The sequence below is a fragment of the Camelina sativa genome, chromosome 10 (assembly GCF_030686135.1).
Source record: "Camelina sativa cultivar CO46 ecotype springtype chromosome 10, ASM3068613v1".
Classification (NCBI taxonomy): Eukaryota; Viridiplantae; Streptophyta; class Magnoliopsida; order Brassicales; family Brassicaceae; genus Camelina; species Camelina sativa.
The window spans coordinates 7,613,530-7,632,005 of NC_141889.1; the positions used below are offsets into that span (position 1 = coordinate 7,613,530).

The following is an 18,476-nucleotide window of genomic DNA, read 5'->3' on the forward strand; positions in this document are numbered from 1 at the left end:
AACGAATACGTCTGCGCAAGCTAAGAATCTAAAAAAGACAGCGACCATATATTTAAAAGTTATTTGAACTTAATAATAAAAAGAAGATTAATATTTTTATTTAAATACACACGATTATAAAGATTCGTAATTTTGGTTTCTGCCATCGTTTCTATAACTTTTACACCACCAAAAGACTAAGGGCTGCTTAAGATTAATGTATCGAGTTTAGGAGTGCGCATAGTGCTATGATAAAGTTTTAGTGGGATTATGTAAGAGAAGCTTATCATGGTGGGATTGGTTTCTAGGATCTAATAAATTTCCTAGTTTAGTCCTTAAAAATCGATCTCTATTCATTACAATATCCTTGAACACTTATCTTATGTCTTTGTTAATATCTACTAAAATGTATATTTTTTTCTTTTTTTACACATCAAAATATTAATTACGAAATTTGCTAATTTACTTAATAAACCATTAGTTTGATGTATATTTGCATTAAATATGGTGCACATGTTATTTTGCCAAAAAAATTACATATAGCTACGATTGATCAATGTTTTACTTTATAAAATTCGATTGAAACGTGGAAAATTAAGGTATATCATTTGTTCTTGTCTTTTATGCCGACCTATGATATCTTTAATGCGCCAATTGCGTCTTTCGGCGACGCCGTTGGTCGCTCCATTCGTGTTGTTTTGTGTAATCATTAGTTTCGTTAATTATCTTGGAAAGAAAATGATTCATGCAATAATCCGATCGTGATAAAATATGTATCCATATTTTCACGTTGCAATCTTATGATTTTGCTAGATTGCATTATTAAAAATTGGAAAACGATTGAATAAGATGGTTTTGCTGTTAATTCTTTTGTAATTATGCGTTCTGGATTCCTCTATAATTCTTTTGCAATAAAAAAAAGAACAAAAATGATACAGAGACATCAGACACATCAGGCATCAGTATAATTATTTTTTGAAAATGACCACGATGAATATATATTAGATTACATTTTTTTTTTTGGTATATCCAGTTGTATGGAAAAAAACATTAAACTACAAAATATATATGTATGGATTTTTTTCAAGGAGAGGTTATAATAAGATAAGGGTTTGTTTGCAAAAGCAGGGGAAATAGAAAAAAAACTTTTAAAAACCATTTTGTTTACGCTTTGAGTAAGAAGTGAAGTGTTGTTAGTGTGTTGCGCTTACGCCTAAACAGAGGCTATATGGTTTACGATTTACAACATTCAGAGATTTGTTTTAAACTATTTTATTAACTTATCCAAATCCTCATATATTTGTGATAATTGACGTTGTTAGAACTTGATAATACTTGTAACTTTTTTTGGTTTTTTTTTTTTTTTTTTTTTTTTCTGTTTAACTTTTAAAATCTTTTTTTTCTGTTTAACTTTTAAAATCATTAATTAATGTCATGATTGATTGTGTCCCAAACTCCCAATACGCTTTTTTTATTTTTATGTGGACTGGATCCTTGACAAAGAAAAGTCATGGTCTCGGCCTTTTTGGTTTCTCGTTTATTAAGGTGGCCCAATACTAAGTCTTCCTCAACGTTGCTTCGTAGTTTCTCAATTAGATTGGAAAACTGCATGTCGTTTCTTAATATCACAAAAATTCTTGAGAGACGACTAGTCATCACCACGGCTTCAGAAGAACTCCGGTGAAGATGAACGACGGAGATGTTTCGAAGCAGATGTTGATGCAGCTAAATGCCTCAAGGATTAAAGTTCTTCATTATTCTTCCAATTTTTGTGTGGCTATGAAATCATAAATAAGTAATGTATATCATATAGTTTTGTCTTGATAGTACATACTAACAGTCATAGTCTAGATACGAGTTTCAACCATTTATTTGGGACCAGTTAAGGAAATGGGTGTAAACAGAGTGTTAAGACTCACTTGAAAGAGATCAACGCAGATTCAATGCTTTGCTTGTAGGACTAATTAAGGAGTAAAGACTAAAGTAATTAGTGATGACATATCAGGAGTGATTTTCGATTTTGAACCAAATAGAGTAATAGACCCAATCATTTATCCATGAGACCCGTTTTCGTATCCGGATTCGGACTCTGGTTGGGTTCTGGTTACAGTTGCAGATGGCATTTTACTTCCACCAACCCATCTGCTCTCAAACACTTCACCATCAACAGCGTGTCTCTCCATCATCACTTGAATCTTTTTCGTTCTTGAAACCCTAATCCCCATTATACAGACAAACCCTAAAAACCCTAACACACCAATTCCTAAAATAAATCCCACAATCCACAACCACCACCAAGTCCACCACGACTCGAACTTCTTCTTATCGTTCTCTAAAGGCTCGACCACCGAATAATCTCCATGGCTCGAGCCGTAACACACTCCCGGGAGAACCATTCGGCTTATATGAGTCGCCTCTTCGTCTTTAGTCTGTGCCATGAAACTCACGCATCTTACCCTAGATAGCATTTTCTCATCCGTGTCTTTAGGTAGATCCCTAAATGAAATCTCTACAGAACTCTTCATCCTTAGACTTATCTCTTTGACGTTATCTTGATCGGAAACGTCCAAAACCTTAAACCCTAAGACAGAAGCGATTAACCGGTAACCGGGTACGGTATACCAATGGTTAGACCAGTTCCCTAGATTTTGGTACACAATAGCGACTCTCCTTGCAGGAGGAACCGAAACTGACCTTGCCGGAATTAGCACGTTGCTAAACTTGGCTCCCGAGTTCCACAGGCTCTTCCCGGTGAGACGGACGATTGATACTTCGATACCGGAGAGGTTTTGCGGTAAGATAGCTCGGTATAGAGCACCGGTATGATGTTGAGTGGTTAACGTCTTGAGGGCGAAACTCTCAAGGGATTGAGACAAGGAATGTGGTAAAGTGACATTAAGGACTGATGTTGTAGAGTTTAAGTGGATAAGAGAGGATTGCGAAGTTGAACAAAACAAACTGGTGTATAGTAAGAACACAACACAGCAAGTGAGAGACTTTGAGTTCATGTTTCTCTTTCGTTTTTTTCTTTGCTTTTTCTTTTGTTGGTCTTTGGGACAATGTTCTTTAAGAGTTGTCTAAAGGAACTGAGAAAGGCAAAACGTAGGGCCATGAATAAATGATGACGCATGTATTAAATAAAATCTTAATTAATGGATCTAGTTTCATTTAGGATTTGGATTTCTAACGAAATTAACAATCGGTTAATTAAATTATATTGTCAAGTCTAAGTGTGCCGATGGAAATGGTCTTTGACACTCTTGATATTGAAAAATTGTAATGAAAAAGTGTAGTATAATCCTTGTGAAACTTTAGGATTTTGTTGTACCTTAAATTGAAATGTTTTGATTCAGAAATTATACGATTTATAAGTGAGATAAAATGATTGAGAAAGTAATAACGCATGCAAAGAAGAAAACATCGAAGAGTTGACTATTTTATTGTGTCTTTTGACTTTTGAGTAACCATATTAGTATATATGTTCATGCCGCTGATTGCGCCTCCTACTCTTTTTCTTCCCTAAATCATTTTTCTCTACTTTTCAAAACTAAAGGTTCAATTATGATTTCCTTTTCTTTTTTTCTGTCTTTTTCTGTCTTTTTTCCTTTTTTTCACAAATTCACAACTAAACTTTGATAAGAAAACTGGTAGAATAGTGAATTCTCCTCTCACTATCTTTTGGGACTGTAATGTTAGCTAAAAACTCTTGTACAAAGCTTTTACTTAATGTTATGGCCGACAAAAAAAAAAAAAAAAAAACGTGTTATGTTTAGACTTAATTTATAAGAATTTTATACACACGAAAAAGCGCAATATAAATATCATAAGGATCAAGTGCGCAGTCTATCGAAACTAGTTTCAAACATTGTTTTGCACGTCATATACGTGTACGGAGTAGAGCTTTCAGTTTCAACATGAATAGGATTTAAACCTTATACGTATAAGAAATAAAAAAACATGGATTGGAAATTTGAAGTTTTTTAAAGTCATTATGATTAACACAGCTCAACATATGCAGTTACAAAGACTCAAATTCAGTAAAACTTAGTTTCACTTGAGCCTACAATTAACTTTTTGTTGAGCCTACTAAGCTTTTATATCCTCATTAGAATATATATGGGTCAACTCTATAATAATGGGCCTGAGTATACCCAAAACATGCATTTGAATTTTTGATATATATGTATATTTTTTAAAGGCAGCTTATTTTTTAAAGGCAGCTTATTCATCTCCAGACTCCAGTGTATGCCTTTTCCAGAATCCCAAACTTTCAACATCTGGAAATCTTCGACCCCATACCTGAAAAGCAGATAAGATTTTTAATTAGTTATTTGAGAAAAAGAAACTTTTTTAAAAATATATTTTTTTGATTGAAAATTGAATATATAAGAAGAAAGAATTATTAAGAACACTGAACTAAAGCAACATAAATGACACCGTGAGATAAAAAAAAAAATGACACGGTGAGATCACTCATAGTATAAATCCATAAAACGAAATAAAAAAAGCAAAACCCTAGCCGCTAGAGAGAAAGAGAGAGAGGGAAAGTCGCCGGCTTCGTTCCACCTTTCCAGTTGTCCTTCCGGCGCCGGAGAGGGCTCCGTTCTTTAGTTCTTTTGTAGTTCCTTTGTTGTCTTTTCCCGTTTTTTTTTTTCCTTTCACCGGCAGTTGGGTGCCTCTCAATAGTAGTGGTTCCGATGATATCTCGGCGAGTGAAGCGAAGTTTCCGTGGTGGTGGTTACAGTGAAGGCTCTGGTGCGATGTTGGAGGACAGCGTCGAATCTATAGCCAGATCTGGCAAATCTTGGTTGGCGACTTTGTTTGCTGGTTCCGGCGGTTTTGTCTCCGGCGGTTTGTTGGCTTCGGTGGGCAATGAGAGATGAAGCTTCTCTTCGACGAGCTTATGCGGTCGGGTTTGGGTTCTTATTCAGATCCTACCTCTCATTCCAGCCACGGCAGTGTCTTGCAGCAAGGAGCGGTTTGTTTTTAGTTTCAATCCGGCCAAGGAGTGTGCCTTGTAAATCGACGAAAGTGATGTTGCTCCTCGTTCTTGCACTGTGAGGTGATGATATGCTATTACGTGTTCTCAAATTTTAATCTTTAGAAGATTAGCATTCTGGTTGTTATTTGGCTAGATCGGAGAAGCAGCTATTTCGTCAGTTTGCCTCACGACTCTTGGTCGGGTTAGTCGGATGTATTGTCCGTTTTTTTTAGGTTTAGGACCGAAACAGTGAAAGTCGGAGAGACCAAACTCTTCTGATGATGCGCCTTTGGGTGTTGAAGCTATTGAGACAAGTTCTACATGTCGATCCAGAGGTTCTCATAGCTGGGATTTGATCGTTTTTCGGTAATAGTTTTTTGGCTTTCTTTGTGTTAGTATTTGTTTTCGTGTTATTAAGTTAATTTATGTAGTTTAAGAGATGATTTCACACCAAGTCGTGGTGTATTATCTATCTCACTGTGGTTAAAAAATGCAATGGTTCTCGATTAGGTAGTATTGGATCCGCTAGTGTTCCAGGGTTGTACAAATCAATCATTTGTATTTGTTTTGGTTCAAGTGGATGTTGAGCCAAAAAAAAATCATAAAACGAAATCTTTATTTTTGACTTGTATCATGCCAAGAAAGAAAGAAAAAAACATCTCGTATCATTCTGAAGAATATTTATATTTTTTTTGGGGTAGTTTTGAAAGTAGATTGGAGATTGGTAAGTGAATAAATGTAAAAATATTAGAAAAAAATAAAAAAGTTACTGAATGGTCATATCAAGTGATGGAGAAAACTGAGGATTCACTCTTTTTAGAATAAAATAAAAAGAAACAGGTAAGAGAGAGAGTATCTGCTTAGCCATGAGTTGTGTGTTTCCATTTCACCACAACATAAAGCCATTCACCTTCTATACCCAATTTGCAAATCCCCTCTCTTCGTTCAACTATATATATTTCTTTGATGCTGCTAATATTTATTTTTTAATATGTTACTAATATTATGATGTATAATATATATATATATATATATTGTATTTCATATATAATAAGTAAAGAAAAAAAAGAAAAAAAAAGAAGTACTATATCTTTTGTCGATTTATAAATAATGTTACACCGTCTGTGCTGACTATATCACCACCGTTGCAAATTAGTTGGGTAATGTTCCAAAAAGCATCGCATATGTTTAAAAAATATATATATATATATATATATATATAGTTTTTATCCGATGCTAAGTATCTTACGAAACGGTAGGTATTTTTCGTTTTTTTTAATGCCATATTTAACAAACCAACCTTGATAAAAGTAAACATTCATTTTACCATTGGACTATCATATGATGTCAGTGAGCTTTATAAACTTAGAAATTTTCAGTTTTTTTCAGGAAATATTTATATTTCTTCTGTGACATAGCTGATATGATTATGAGAAGACTACAAGAAGACTGAAGCAAATAACAAGAGACTCATGGAATCTCTGCAGTTTTGTTTCCCACTTCTGTATTCTTCTTCCATGCTTCACTTTTTCTATCAATATCTCTTGTTTTATATGTAAAAAAAATCTAACTAGTCTAAAATATACACACATATATATAAATATATATTTATATTTGAACTTTGAAGGATAGAAAATTAGGAGATATTAAATTGCAAAAAAATAATTAAGACAGCTGTAGAAGGACAGAGTCAAATCATGGGACAACCCTATATGTCCAATAAAGGCACTGGAATCCCTTTGTCTCTCCTGCAATTACCTTATAAGTTTCACAATTAATTTTTATGTTCTATATCCCTATAATTTTGTATAAAGTTTAGATAAACTCATAAACATATATATTTAACGTTGCTGACTGCAAAGTCGAGTCAAACAGACTTACAATAGAAAATCAGCCCTCGCAAACCGAACCAGGTTAGTACATCGGAGTTTATACTATGTACCAAGATGGCAAAGATTTGATACATGTAGATACTTGGTTGACTAATTTTAGTATGAAGATTTGTTGCACGACAAAAAAAAGAAGAAGATTTGTTTTGAAAAGGTTAATTACGTATTTACGTAGTAGATAAAAGAGAGTTATTTAGATAGATGGCTAAGATTTGAAAAAATATCAATCTGTTTTACTCTAGATAATGTGTTATAATAACACCAACAATTCATAATCATTTATTTTAATCAACCAATCATCATCACTATTGGTGTGGTTAAATTCAAGAATAACCTAAACATAGTTTAAGTTTGTATATAAAATATTCTAACAAAGTACGAATATTCAAACTGTTTTGAAGTTGGAGAGAATGTACCAAAGCAATAGACGACATGCTTGATTGCTTATAACTGTCGTATGTGTTTTTCTTCTATCATCAAATTATTGCTGTCTCCATATTCTTCTAGTTTTTTCTGCCATTGGTAAGTTTTTTGGGCCATAAAAACCTTGCCGTCATGGAAAATAAGGTTTTAACTTAACTCATTATCAAATCGCGTGATTCTACATCTGTTACTCCAATTGGTAACAGTATGAAAGTATGAACGGTTGATTTCTAACCAGTTCTTAATACCAATCATACTTTATATGGTAAGACTGAAGAAACAAAAAAAATCTACAAAGAAATTAAAAAAATGAATTGTACTACAAGAAATGATGGATGGAGAAGAAAGGAGTGGCATAAGACTTGATGTGCCGATGGACAGATGAGAAAAAAGTTTGAATAGACTAATTTTTTTTTTATCTTGTTAAAGTCGTGACACAAAATCAAGCTAGCAGGTTTATTTTATTATTTTTACTTTTGGTCTCCACCGAGAATCTGATGTGATGATATTCCCATTTTTTTGCAAGAAATTACACTGCTTTTTTTTTTGACACAAAATAAATTACACTTCATTATACTTCATACTAATAATTCAAAATTTGCAATTACGTCTGTAGCGTAGTGGCCATACAGGTCGGGTCAAGTATGTTACATTTGGGTCAAGTAAGTCACGTGAATGGAGTTGTTGTTAGTGATGGTTTTGACGTTTTTAATTTTACCTACATGAATAATACCACTACAAGTCTACAACTGTTCTACCAGTGAATAATTTTAAATACCGAATCTACTTCATCAGGCTAAACAATCATTTTTCTTTTCTTTCTAACGATAGAGTAAGAAGAACAAATAGTCAAACATACTAATAGTTTAGTAACAGGGTGGAGAATCCGGTGTACGATTCAGTTTCCATGTTTTTTTGTTTTGTTTTTTTTGGGTTTATAGGAGATAAAATCACTTGCTTCAGTTTGATTCTAGCTAAAATTAACTAAAAGAAATACCAAATAATGAATTTAACCAACAAAAGATAAAACTGAAATGATCGGTTATTGCATGTACACAACCTAAAAGGCTAACACTACACTAGAGTAATACTCTAATTAAAAGCACGGGTTTATTGGGTTATAAATCAAAAACAAGAAAGGGGTTAACAACCTAAATGTGTCTCTTCAACAAAAAGAACCTAAATGTGTCTATAGATTCCAACATATTAACATATTTATATCACTAGGCATCCAATTTTGCACGAGACGAGCTTTTCATTAAATTGATTCTTTATAATGACATTGACATTCTTAGTTTTCACAATGAATAAAATAAATATTTTGACAGAACTATTACACCAATCTATACATTTGGTTACACTTATGTGACTTATCAGGCTTCTAACCAACCAGATCTCAACGAATAGCAGTCCGAGTCTTAAATCTGTTTAGACTTTGATGATTTAATTCATATAATGATCACTTCTCATTAAATCGCCAATAAGTTAACATTCACGATCCTCTCTCCTATGTTCAATCTCTGTATGCCTAGATGTTCATCTCCCTTTCGTTTATCTCTCTTTCGTTTAATCTGCCAGATATATTAACAAAAGCTTCAGTTGTCTAGAATGTAAGGTTGTGTGGAGAAGATATATAATAATTGCATACGTACATCTACGTATGTGTGATATATACGTACACAAAAAGGAATGTAATTACCAGTTTCTGCAGCAAAACCCTAGTGGCCCCTACGTCCACAATCTTCGGTTCTTTCGACGAGACGACGTAGCTTTGGGTCCTAAATTTTACAAAGCAATAAAAGATAAATTAATGAACTTTCTGATTTCTTTTATTCACTTTTTTAAAATTCTAAAGTTGGTTTCTTTCCTATAATAAGCCATTGTACTTGAAGTTTAGGCAAAGTCGGAAGTGCCGAATCATACGCTTAGATCATCTTTTATAAATTAGGTTTTGATAACATTTTCTTGTAAAAAGAACACACATGTTAGGGCCAAAATAAAAAGGAAAAACGAGAAAAAATATTCTGATACACTATAAAAAAAAAAAGAGAAACGTGTTTAAAAGGAAGTGGTGAAATGTGACAGGATATACAGACCGACATCGACACGTAGATAACAAATGTAACATGTGAACTTAGGAAAAATTGTTCGTAATTAAAGGTGTGAATATAATCCGTTACATGAACATCAATGATTTTCTGAGACATAAAACCATAAAATCTAATTTTGAATAATTTAAGCAAGTCATATACATAAATTGAATAACAAAAATAAAATCGATCATTTCCAATTTCTAAGGCTAGAAAAGCAGAAACCGAAGCGCTTTTAAATACCAAAAATATTTTATAAATAAAAAACAAAGAATGTCATTGAAGAGGGAGGAGGACCATAATTGGGAAGTGTAAAATAAATGAAAACTATGGGAACTTGTTGCTGCAGTACTCTTCAAGCCCCAAGAGAAACAAAGCTCATGAGTTTGTCGCCAACCTTTATCATTCTTCTTCCTTTTTATACAAAATATTTTTAATTACGCTAAACCCTAGCCATCTAAATAATAGACAAAAACCCTACTTGTAAATTGCAACCGCTAATTCCCAGACAGAGACAGAGAGAGAGAGACAAATAAAAACAAAGAACATACATACACATCGTTTCAGTTCTTATGAATGGGTTATATAATAGAAAAATAAAAACCTAATTTGCTCGCCAGGGGTTCAAATCGAATATAGTTGACCTAAAAAGATGGCAACCGGAGGTTAGGAATTAAGAAAAATTACATACGCTAAGATAGAGACTAGAGTGATATGAAGAAAATTAGAGATACCAGATTTAAATATACCCAAAATTGGTCATATTCTTCTTCACTTATTCATGCCTGAAACATAGAGAAACACATAACACACACGAAGATAATTTTACTAGAAATAAAATACGAAGCCTAGATGTATATAAAACTATGACTACATGAATAACAGATCTAGCATGTTTAAACGCAGGAAATAATAATCAAGAAAATTGGAATACCAAGAAGAAAGGGAGCTCCCTTCAGTCCAATCAAAGAGAATCAATGATCCAATTTGTCTACCGCATCATTCATTCATTTAACGAGTCTAGTTCGAATTTTGGTGACTCGGTATTTGGATGAATGAGTCGGAAGCTAATTGGACCATATCACGACCTGTGAATGGACTCAAGGAAGCTCTCTCCATAAATATATTCCTATAACATCAAATTCAAAATATGTATAGAGTATTTCTGTAACTACATGTATGTACTAGTGTCCGAGCGTGTGTGGATGTACATAAACCCTATATTTGCATGGATCTAGAACTTAGCAAGCGAGAAAGCATGATTTTGAAGAATATGCAGCAAAATTTGAAAGAAAAGAAAGAAACCCTAGATCTCATATAATAGTTAAAGCAATTTTAAATGGATCTATGACAATGATAATTCGGATGTATGTATATGGAGAGATACAGAGTTCTGGAACTAAATTGATGAAAAACTAGAGATGATGATGGTATGTATGTATGTGTATGCATGTGTTGTATGGAGAGAATTGATGAGAGAGAGTTTGAACAAAAGATGATTTGATGGAGAGAGAGGGAGGGAGAGGCGTAGAAACTGGAAGGTAGATGCGAGGAAATACACTATGGATACATTGCAAAAGCAGTGATGGGTTTTTATAAGCTGCAAGTTTTGAACTTTTTAGGTAAATTTTGTAGAAAAAAATAAAGGAAATTCTCTAAATATTTTTCCTTACTTCATTGGTACGTGGACTTGGACACAAACTAAGATGATGTTGGAAACTGTCAATTATTTAATGTGTAGGAGCTTGGACCGGATAGTTCCCTTTTCTCATCTACAAACTTTTTTATACCTATATTGTTAGTCTATTTTATTTTGCTTTTACAGTATTACTACTCTATATTCTTTTATTCCTTTTTTACCCAAATTTTACTATTGTTTTGTTTCTTACATGCGAAATAAACTTAAAAATCCTTAATGATTGTGTTTCTCGTTAAAATTATCAAAAACCATTGTTCTTACAATGAATACAATAATCGTAGCATTTTCTTTTAGAAACGATTCCGCACTTTTATATAAAATTAAGTAGATTCTTAAATAACAACTTAAAATGTGATATTTTCTTTAATTTCAAAGATAATAGTATATTTAAAGGTTATTTTATGTCAATTACATCTTGATGCGAATAAACATTTTTACTATTTGAATATCATTTACCTGGAAAAGATGAAGGAATTTTCGACAAGAGGTAAGTACTTCAAAACGTTTCCATCACTCAATGCATGGTTCTAAACTACAATGGTGAGGAATTGAAAAAACTGATGCGATTGCTAATTCCGGACAAGCCGACGAATTAGAGAAACCGACCATACCCATCATGAACATAATTCAAAAGAGGCCATGAACTAGTTCGTGGAGTATCTGACCGAGAATGATGGGAGGTCCCGTACCGCTTTGTCCTTAATTCAAAAACTCGTAGACGAGACCATTGACGAGCACCATCAAGATTAATGATCACAATCACATACCAAGTGTTTGTGATCCTCCAAATTCTGGAGGTTCTAACCAATGCTCCTTGCTCCTTTGTTCTCCTGGCAACGTGACAAAATCCAATGAATTGATCCTTTGTTCTCAATTTTATTACAAACACAAAAGTCCTAAGCAACTTTTGGAGAGATGAATACAATAATTCAAGACACAAATTGAAATTCAAAAGCAACAGTCGGAATCTGTGATCCATAAAACAATATAAAGAAAGGAATGAACCAATCCACCCAAATCAAAAATTACACTTCACACCATTTTACAGTCGATGGTTTCCTGGTGATATACTTCAGTTGTTCACTGTGGTCACATTTTTCAGAAGCATTTCCACAACACCTTTGGAAATTCTCGAAGCTTCGTTCTTCAATTGCTCGATTTTGGCATCAGTCTCTTGCTCAAGCCTCTTCACATTTGCACCTGAATCTCCGCTTGTCTGTTTTCACATTCAAGATTTCTCATCAACAACAAATCTTCGAAAGAACCAAAAGAACACATTTTTTTTAGTGGCGTAAGATCAAAGTTTTTGATATTACCGCTTCGAGTTTCCTCTGGAAACCTTGCTCTGTACTGGTTTTGTGCTCAGCAATCTCTGTTTCAGCCTCATCCTTGGCTTGCTTCAGTCTTGTCATTTTTGCTGGAAATAAAAACATATACCACATTCTCAATATCAAGTTGCAGCTAACTAAATCCCTAGAGAGAGCTCTATGTTACAATCAAATGCCAGTCAAACAAAATTCATTATGTCATCACTCTTATCACCAAGAGTATTATGATCCTAACACTATATCATCTTGGTTTCAAGCACATCCACGGTACATGAAGAACTCTGGCTTTTCATACAAGTCATTCATGTAGAAACCATGTAACGATGAGTAAACCAATCAAAGGCAAGACCTTTAGCGATTCTAGAGTTTCAGATTGAAGGTAACTATATCAGAATATAAGAATGGGAGCTTGTAATTACCGGTCCTAGCAGCATTGACAATCTGCTGAGCTTCGTGTTCGGCAGCAAGCAATTGCTGGATCCCTCCTCCATGATTGGATTCCATGTTTTCTTGAAAACTTCAAAAAAAACAAAAAAGCTGTTACAGATCACATGAAGTATGTGAGAAATCAAACTTAAAAAAATGTGAACTTTAAAAATAAGTCTACGCATTTGTTCAAAAACAACACACAAGAATCTAAAACGGTGATCGGATCGAGCATTAAGATGCGATCAGCCTTATATATTCAGATTCAAATCACAAACATTCACAAATCTGTTCGAAAGAGTCAAAGCAGATCGCTCTGTTCAGCCCAGCAACCAAATTCAGGATCAAAACAAGCAGAATTCTGATCTAACATTTGGATCAAATAAGATCTACATTCCTAAAATTGCACAAACTGGTTGAGGAATGAGAACAAATATAGCGACAAATCAGCGAAGCGGAAGAAAATATATCAAAAACCCAGAAATATAGGAGAGACAAAGAGAAGAAATTTACCTGCTTTGAGCACGAAAATGGAGAGAGAAGACCGGTAGAAGAAGTATGAAGAAGCGTTCAGATCAACAGATTGAATACAATACAGACAGAGGAGGAAGAAGAATAGAATAGAGAGAGATGATTAAAATATATTTTGCTATCAGAGTAATGGGCCAATTTAAACCCATTATACTCTTTAAATCAGGCCCATTAAAATAAAGGAATGGACCGTGGAGTAAAATGTTCAAGTCCTAAACATTGTTCTTTTTGTTTACATGAACGACACCCAAGAAAAAAGTTACTCATGAAATTTCGTAGACATTAACAAATTTGTTGGGTGTGTCAGTCTGTGATTATTTTTTTTATTTTTTTTTATTTTTTTATTTTATTTTTGTTATTTGTTTGTGATTTAAGTGATTGATTATTAGTGTCTATGTTATGAGAAAAATACAGTAAAAATGTAAAATATTCTCTAAACAATATATGAATGTTTCTATATACTTGCCTATTCTTTGTTCTCCGCTACTATACGCTCTAGTACTGTTAGTTTGTTCTCTTTTACTTTTTGTTTTTTGTTTCTTTCTCCCTACCGAGTACTCTATGGTAGAGTCTCTACCAAACACCAATCATACACCTTTGAGTCTTAGACGTATCTGTGTGATTATCTGATAGAACGTGACGTGAGGTAAGAATATGGGATTCTTAGGTATGCCAAGTTGGTATACAAAATACATAATGTATAAAACGACGTCATGCATGATTACCTAAACACTGGTCATTGGGAGGAAAGTCTTATGTATCTATGATCACCATATGTTTTCTTGATTAGATGTAGTATTTAACATGAATGGTGATATAACCGTAAAAGTTTTTAAATAAAAAGGATAAGTTCTGGAAAATTGGACTTGGGTTAAGAAGATAAATCCATAGTTGAATTAGAGAAAATGATATAAATGAAAGGAATTGATAAGTAATCCCCATCGGATCATTCTATCCGAATCCAAAGTTGAAAGTTAAAAACGAATTGTGTATTGTTTAACATTATAAAAAAAAGTCGGCTAAGGTTTAATCATCAAAGTATATTAGTTGACTCTCTCGGTTGAAAGCGATTTATAGGACGAAGTATATAGTATATTAGTATTTAACAACTGATCATGAATTGAACTTTTTGTATAGCCGAAACGTTACAGTACACCCACGTGTCACTACTCTCTGATGTCCCTTTCACGTGTCCGGAAACTCTAAACTTTTTATTTTATGTGTTTGTATGTTGCCGTATTGTAGTTTCTTGTTAAAAAATATTTATCTCTGATTCCAATTAGAAAGCCACTCTTATCTAAACTTTGGGTGGTTTACCACTTCAACATGACAGACACGCGTAACAGGTGTGCACACTGCACAACCACAGCGTAGATCAGAGTATGGTACCACGATTTTTGTTTTCTTTAATATACATTATATCAAAATACTTCTACGGTATATTAAATGTATTGCGATGATAATTTTGTATATGCCATTTATCATAGATTCAAAAAATATCTGAACATACTTAATTTGCTTGCTGATTGCAAACTTTTACAAATTCGTTTTGAGTCATATATATAGATCCCAAATTTTTGGATAATACATGGTTTATGTTAATATCAGTATTTGTTAAACATTACTCAGCAAATACATACAAAATATTTTATGATTTTTATAAGAGTTTCGACAAGAATCTGATAATAGTTGATGTATATTTATTGTTATTTCCGTTCAACTTATTAATTAGAATTTTCTAAGTGATCCATTAATCAACCAACATTTTATATGTTCAATCAATCAAGCATTGACATTAACTTATCAAACGATAATACATTGAATTGGAATCTGACGTTCGAAGTATATGATTGATGATATTTTATATATAATAAATTTTTGTTGATGAACATTTCAAATATATTAAAATACTTTATTATGTTGAAAGAAACAATGGTTTTCTTGTTTTGAAAACAGGAATGCTTTGATTTCAAACTAATATCATAGGTTTAGGTTATTAAAGATGCAAGTTATGATAGCACATATAGAAAGTTCTTTAAGTTTCTGGTGGATACTTACTAAAAAAACAAAAAAGAAGAAGTTACTAGTGGAGAAAACTCATTATAAAGATTCAGTGGAAGTATAAGTTAAATTATGGCTAATTAATATATATATATATATATATATAAGAAGTATAAGTTTACCGGTTTTTTTTAAGTTTTCACTTACACAAATCATCAAACACACTATATACTAGTATATAGTTTATAATTATCCATTCTATGTTACATTATATATATAAAAAAACTGAAAAAGTCAACTAAAAAATCGACCCCAACTCCTCGAATTGAATATCATAGTTCCTCTACTCATGGCCAATAATAGAGAAAATCAGAAAATCACATTCATAATGTAGAATTATCCAAGTTGACTCGATACAAATATTAGACCACTAAAAAGAACACGTTATGAATTCGACACTGAAAATGTAAGATACGTAGTTTAGTAAATTAAATAATGTAAATGTATTACTACATCAGTTGAATTGATGAGTTTGAGATGTAATAATCCCTTGCGCACATTCTCAACATGGAATGTAGCTAACAAAATTCATAAATTTTACGATGTATATAATATTTAAATATTATGTACAGATTATAATTTTACTGTTTGGGAGAGACATGAAGATTCCCTCTTCCTGAGTTTGTTTGATCATTAGGAAGCAAAAACACACATCTCTTAATTGTTTAATAATCTTATATAAATATTATATAAGAGAAAGTTTTTCTAACTTTAGCTGCGACATTTGGCATTTTCGTTTAGTAACACGTGTCATCCTTTATTTTCATTTTATTCTTTTAAAACAAATTTATATCATTTCTAATTTCAAATAATCATATTTCTCTTCTTAATATTGGTACAATTGACATATATTTTTAAATCCACTTTTATATTTTAAGTTCTTTTATCAAACAAAATCAGATTATTTTCATTTTATTCATTTAAAACAAATTTCTATCATTTCTAATTTCAAATAATCATATTTCTCCTCTTAATGTTGGTACAATTGACATATATTTTTAAATCCACTTTTATATATTAAGTTCTTTTATCAAACAAAATCAGATTATTGACATGTTATGATTAAGCTTTTATGTAATTTTATAAACCTTAATTTTTACACATTTAGAATCATATAATATTTTCTTTCATTAATTAGAGTAGGCAATAAAGTAAGGCAGCTCCACACTTCCACTAAAATCCTATTAAATTATGATAAATTACACAACAATAGCTTTTCCTTTTATATCAATACACATATCAACAGAAGATCGTTCTTGTCAAGAGCATTTCAGAATTGTTGTCATGTTCGAATCATATATATATATATATATATATCATATATGTTGAATTTCTTGATTTTCTATCTATTTATTTCATTAGAAAATTATAAGTGACATATTTAAAATAGTATTAATTAAATCATAAAGTTTGTTATTTCTTATATGGAAAATATATTAAAATTTGAAATTTAATATCATGTAGTGGGTTACAAATTGGTTTCACCATATATTAAAGAGAGTTATAATTTCAATAACCATCCATTGAAATGTATTTAGTCTAATGAAAAGATTTCCATTTTCAAATATTTATGTTACTAAAGTTCTGACACCAAATTCCATAATTCCCAAATTTGTAACTGTTAATAAATTATTTTGAACCTAAGAGTAGCATATATCTAACATTCAAATAGGTAGACATTTACTTAAATACTTAGACTCAAATTTACTCTCAAATGCTAGACTTGTTATAACATATATCACCAATGCGAGCTGCAAGAGGAAACAAGATCGTCATGTTTCTTGATTATGATGGTACCCTTCTCCAATCCTTGATGATCCAAACAGAGGTTTGATGTCTAGCAAGGTGTCCTTATAATTAAACCAAAATATATCTACCCTTTCTCTCCATAATCAAGATATATTTCATGTATTTTCCAACTTTTATAGTTACGTAGACGCATTTATTTTTGGTAGAATAGTTACATAGATGCATTGACAAGGTACATTTTGTAAAATCATTTTGTTTCCCATTTTCTTAACCAAGTTTGTTAACGATCAAATTACAATTTGATATGTTATTTATTATTTATTATTTTTGTAGATTTATAGCTTAGTGAAGCTAGCAAAACTCTATTATATAGAAGCCATGGAATGAAATCATTGGATATTAAAGGCTCAGCTAAATTCTTCTCAAGATACAAGAAGGTAGATTCTTAAAAACTATGATTAACCAAATTTTAATCTGAATTCCTTTATTTACTTTTTAATCAAAATTTAATCTTGGTTTTTATATATGTAGCCATTATTTTAACTTTCCTGAGGATTAGTTAAACGTCTTTATTTTAGGTTTATGTGTTTGTTTTAACATCGTATCAAGAAAGGAGCCAATCCAGTTCCGGAGGGCAAGCAGACTAAACAACCTTAGACAACAAATTTAAATTATGTTTAAAAGCCCATCAACTAATATGTATATTACAATAGTCACAATATTTTTTTCTCACTAAAATCTACTCCATCCATTTTCTAGAGAAAACCAAATGTTGCAAAAAAAAAAAAGGATTAATCAGGAACAGAGGGAGTATTGTCTAATATAACCATTTACTACAGTCCCACATAAATTTTAAAATTTTCAATGATGGGAAGTTTTTTAGTCAAGTGGTTACAGCACCAACTCTGTGACTGATCCCACCGGAGTTTGATTCCACTATGTCACGTTATCTCGCTTAGTAGGGACTGGCTATGAATCGGGCCTTTGCGATTATATGTTGAAAAAAAATTAATGATAAATGGAGGCATATAACAATATTGGCCAAGCTGGATTGTGGAGAATCACTATCCATGAAAATGGAGGCATATCAAAGGCACTTAAAAACGTTTGGACCGAGCAAAATCAAAGTTAATTATACAGAGGTAAACTAAGTTATAAAAAAAGCTAGAAGTGGAAAAAATGGTACATCAATACTCCATAGTATAAAATTTATAAAAGTTAAATGTTATATTTATGAAATCATTCACAAAACATAAAAAGTTGAGGCAAGTTAATTCAAGAGTGATGGAGAGATAATGTTTAGTATTATTGGTGTAGGGG

The 18,476-nt window shown here is 32.1% G+C and overlaps 2 protein-coding genes across 3 annotated transcripts; both read right to left on the reverse strand.

Annotated features, from left to right (window-relative positions):
- Positions 1-1,916: 1,916 nt before the first annotated feature.
- LOC104717923 (uncharacterized) lies at positions 1,917-3,031 on the reverse strand. The gene has a single exon (XM_010435566.3). It carries the CDS (start codon positions 2,985-2,987, stop codon positions 2,031-2,033), a length of 957 nt encoding a protein of 318 aa, XP_010433868.2. The 5' UTR covers positions 2,988-3,031; the 3' UTR covers positions 1,917-2,030.
- Positions 3,032-11,900: 8,869 nt separating this feature from the next.
- On the reverse strand, positions 11,901-13,501 carry LOC104717924 (V-type proton ATPase subunit G2). Of its 2 annotated transcripts, none has more exons than XM_010435567.2 (4): positions 13,329-13,501; positions 12,809-12,906; positions 12,378-12,478; positions 11,901-12,277 (listed from the first exon to the last, which is right to left on the reverse strand). In XM_010435567.2, the coding sequence occupies exons 2-4, from the start codon at positions 12,891-12,893 to the stop codon at positions 12,134-12,136; spliced, it is 330 nt and encodes a 109-aa protein (XP_010433869.1). In that variant the 5' UTR covers positions 12,894-12,906; positions 13,329-13,501; the 3' UTR covers positions 11,901-12,133. The 2 variants fall into 2 exon arrangements, with proteins under 2 accessions (XP_010433869.1, XP_087326817.1); XM_087470691.1 differs by having other exon boundaries at positions 12,809-12,926; positions 13,329-13,447.
- Positions 13,502-18,476: the final 4,975 nt, after the last annotated feature.

What these genes read in the sequence shown, in the direction of transcription:
- LOC104717923 (XM_010435566.3), bottom strand. Translation starts at nt 2,987, where the DNA reads ATGAACTCAAAGTCTCTCACTTGCTGTGTTGTGTTCTTACTATACACC.
- LOC104717924 (XM_010435567.2), bottom strand. Translation starts at nt 12,893, where the DNA reads ATGGAATCCAATCATGGAGGAGGGATCCAGCAATTGCTTGCTGCCGAA. An exon ending in TGTCAATGCTGCTAGGACCG is followed by an intron (nt 12,479 to 12,808) that starts GTAATTACAAGC and finishes TTTTATTTCCAG; the next exon opens with CAAAAATGACAAGACTGAAG. An exon ending in TCCAGAGGAAACTCGAAGCG is followed by an intron (nt 12,278 to 12,377) that starts GTAATATCAAAA and finishes ATGTGAAAACAG; the next exon opens with ACAAGCGGAGATTCAGGTGC.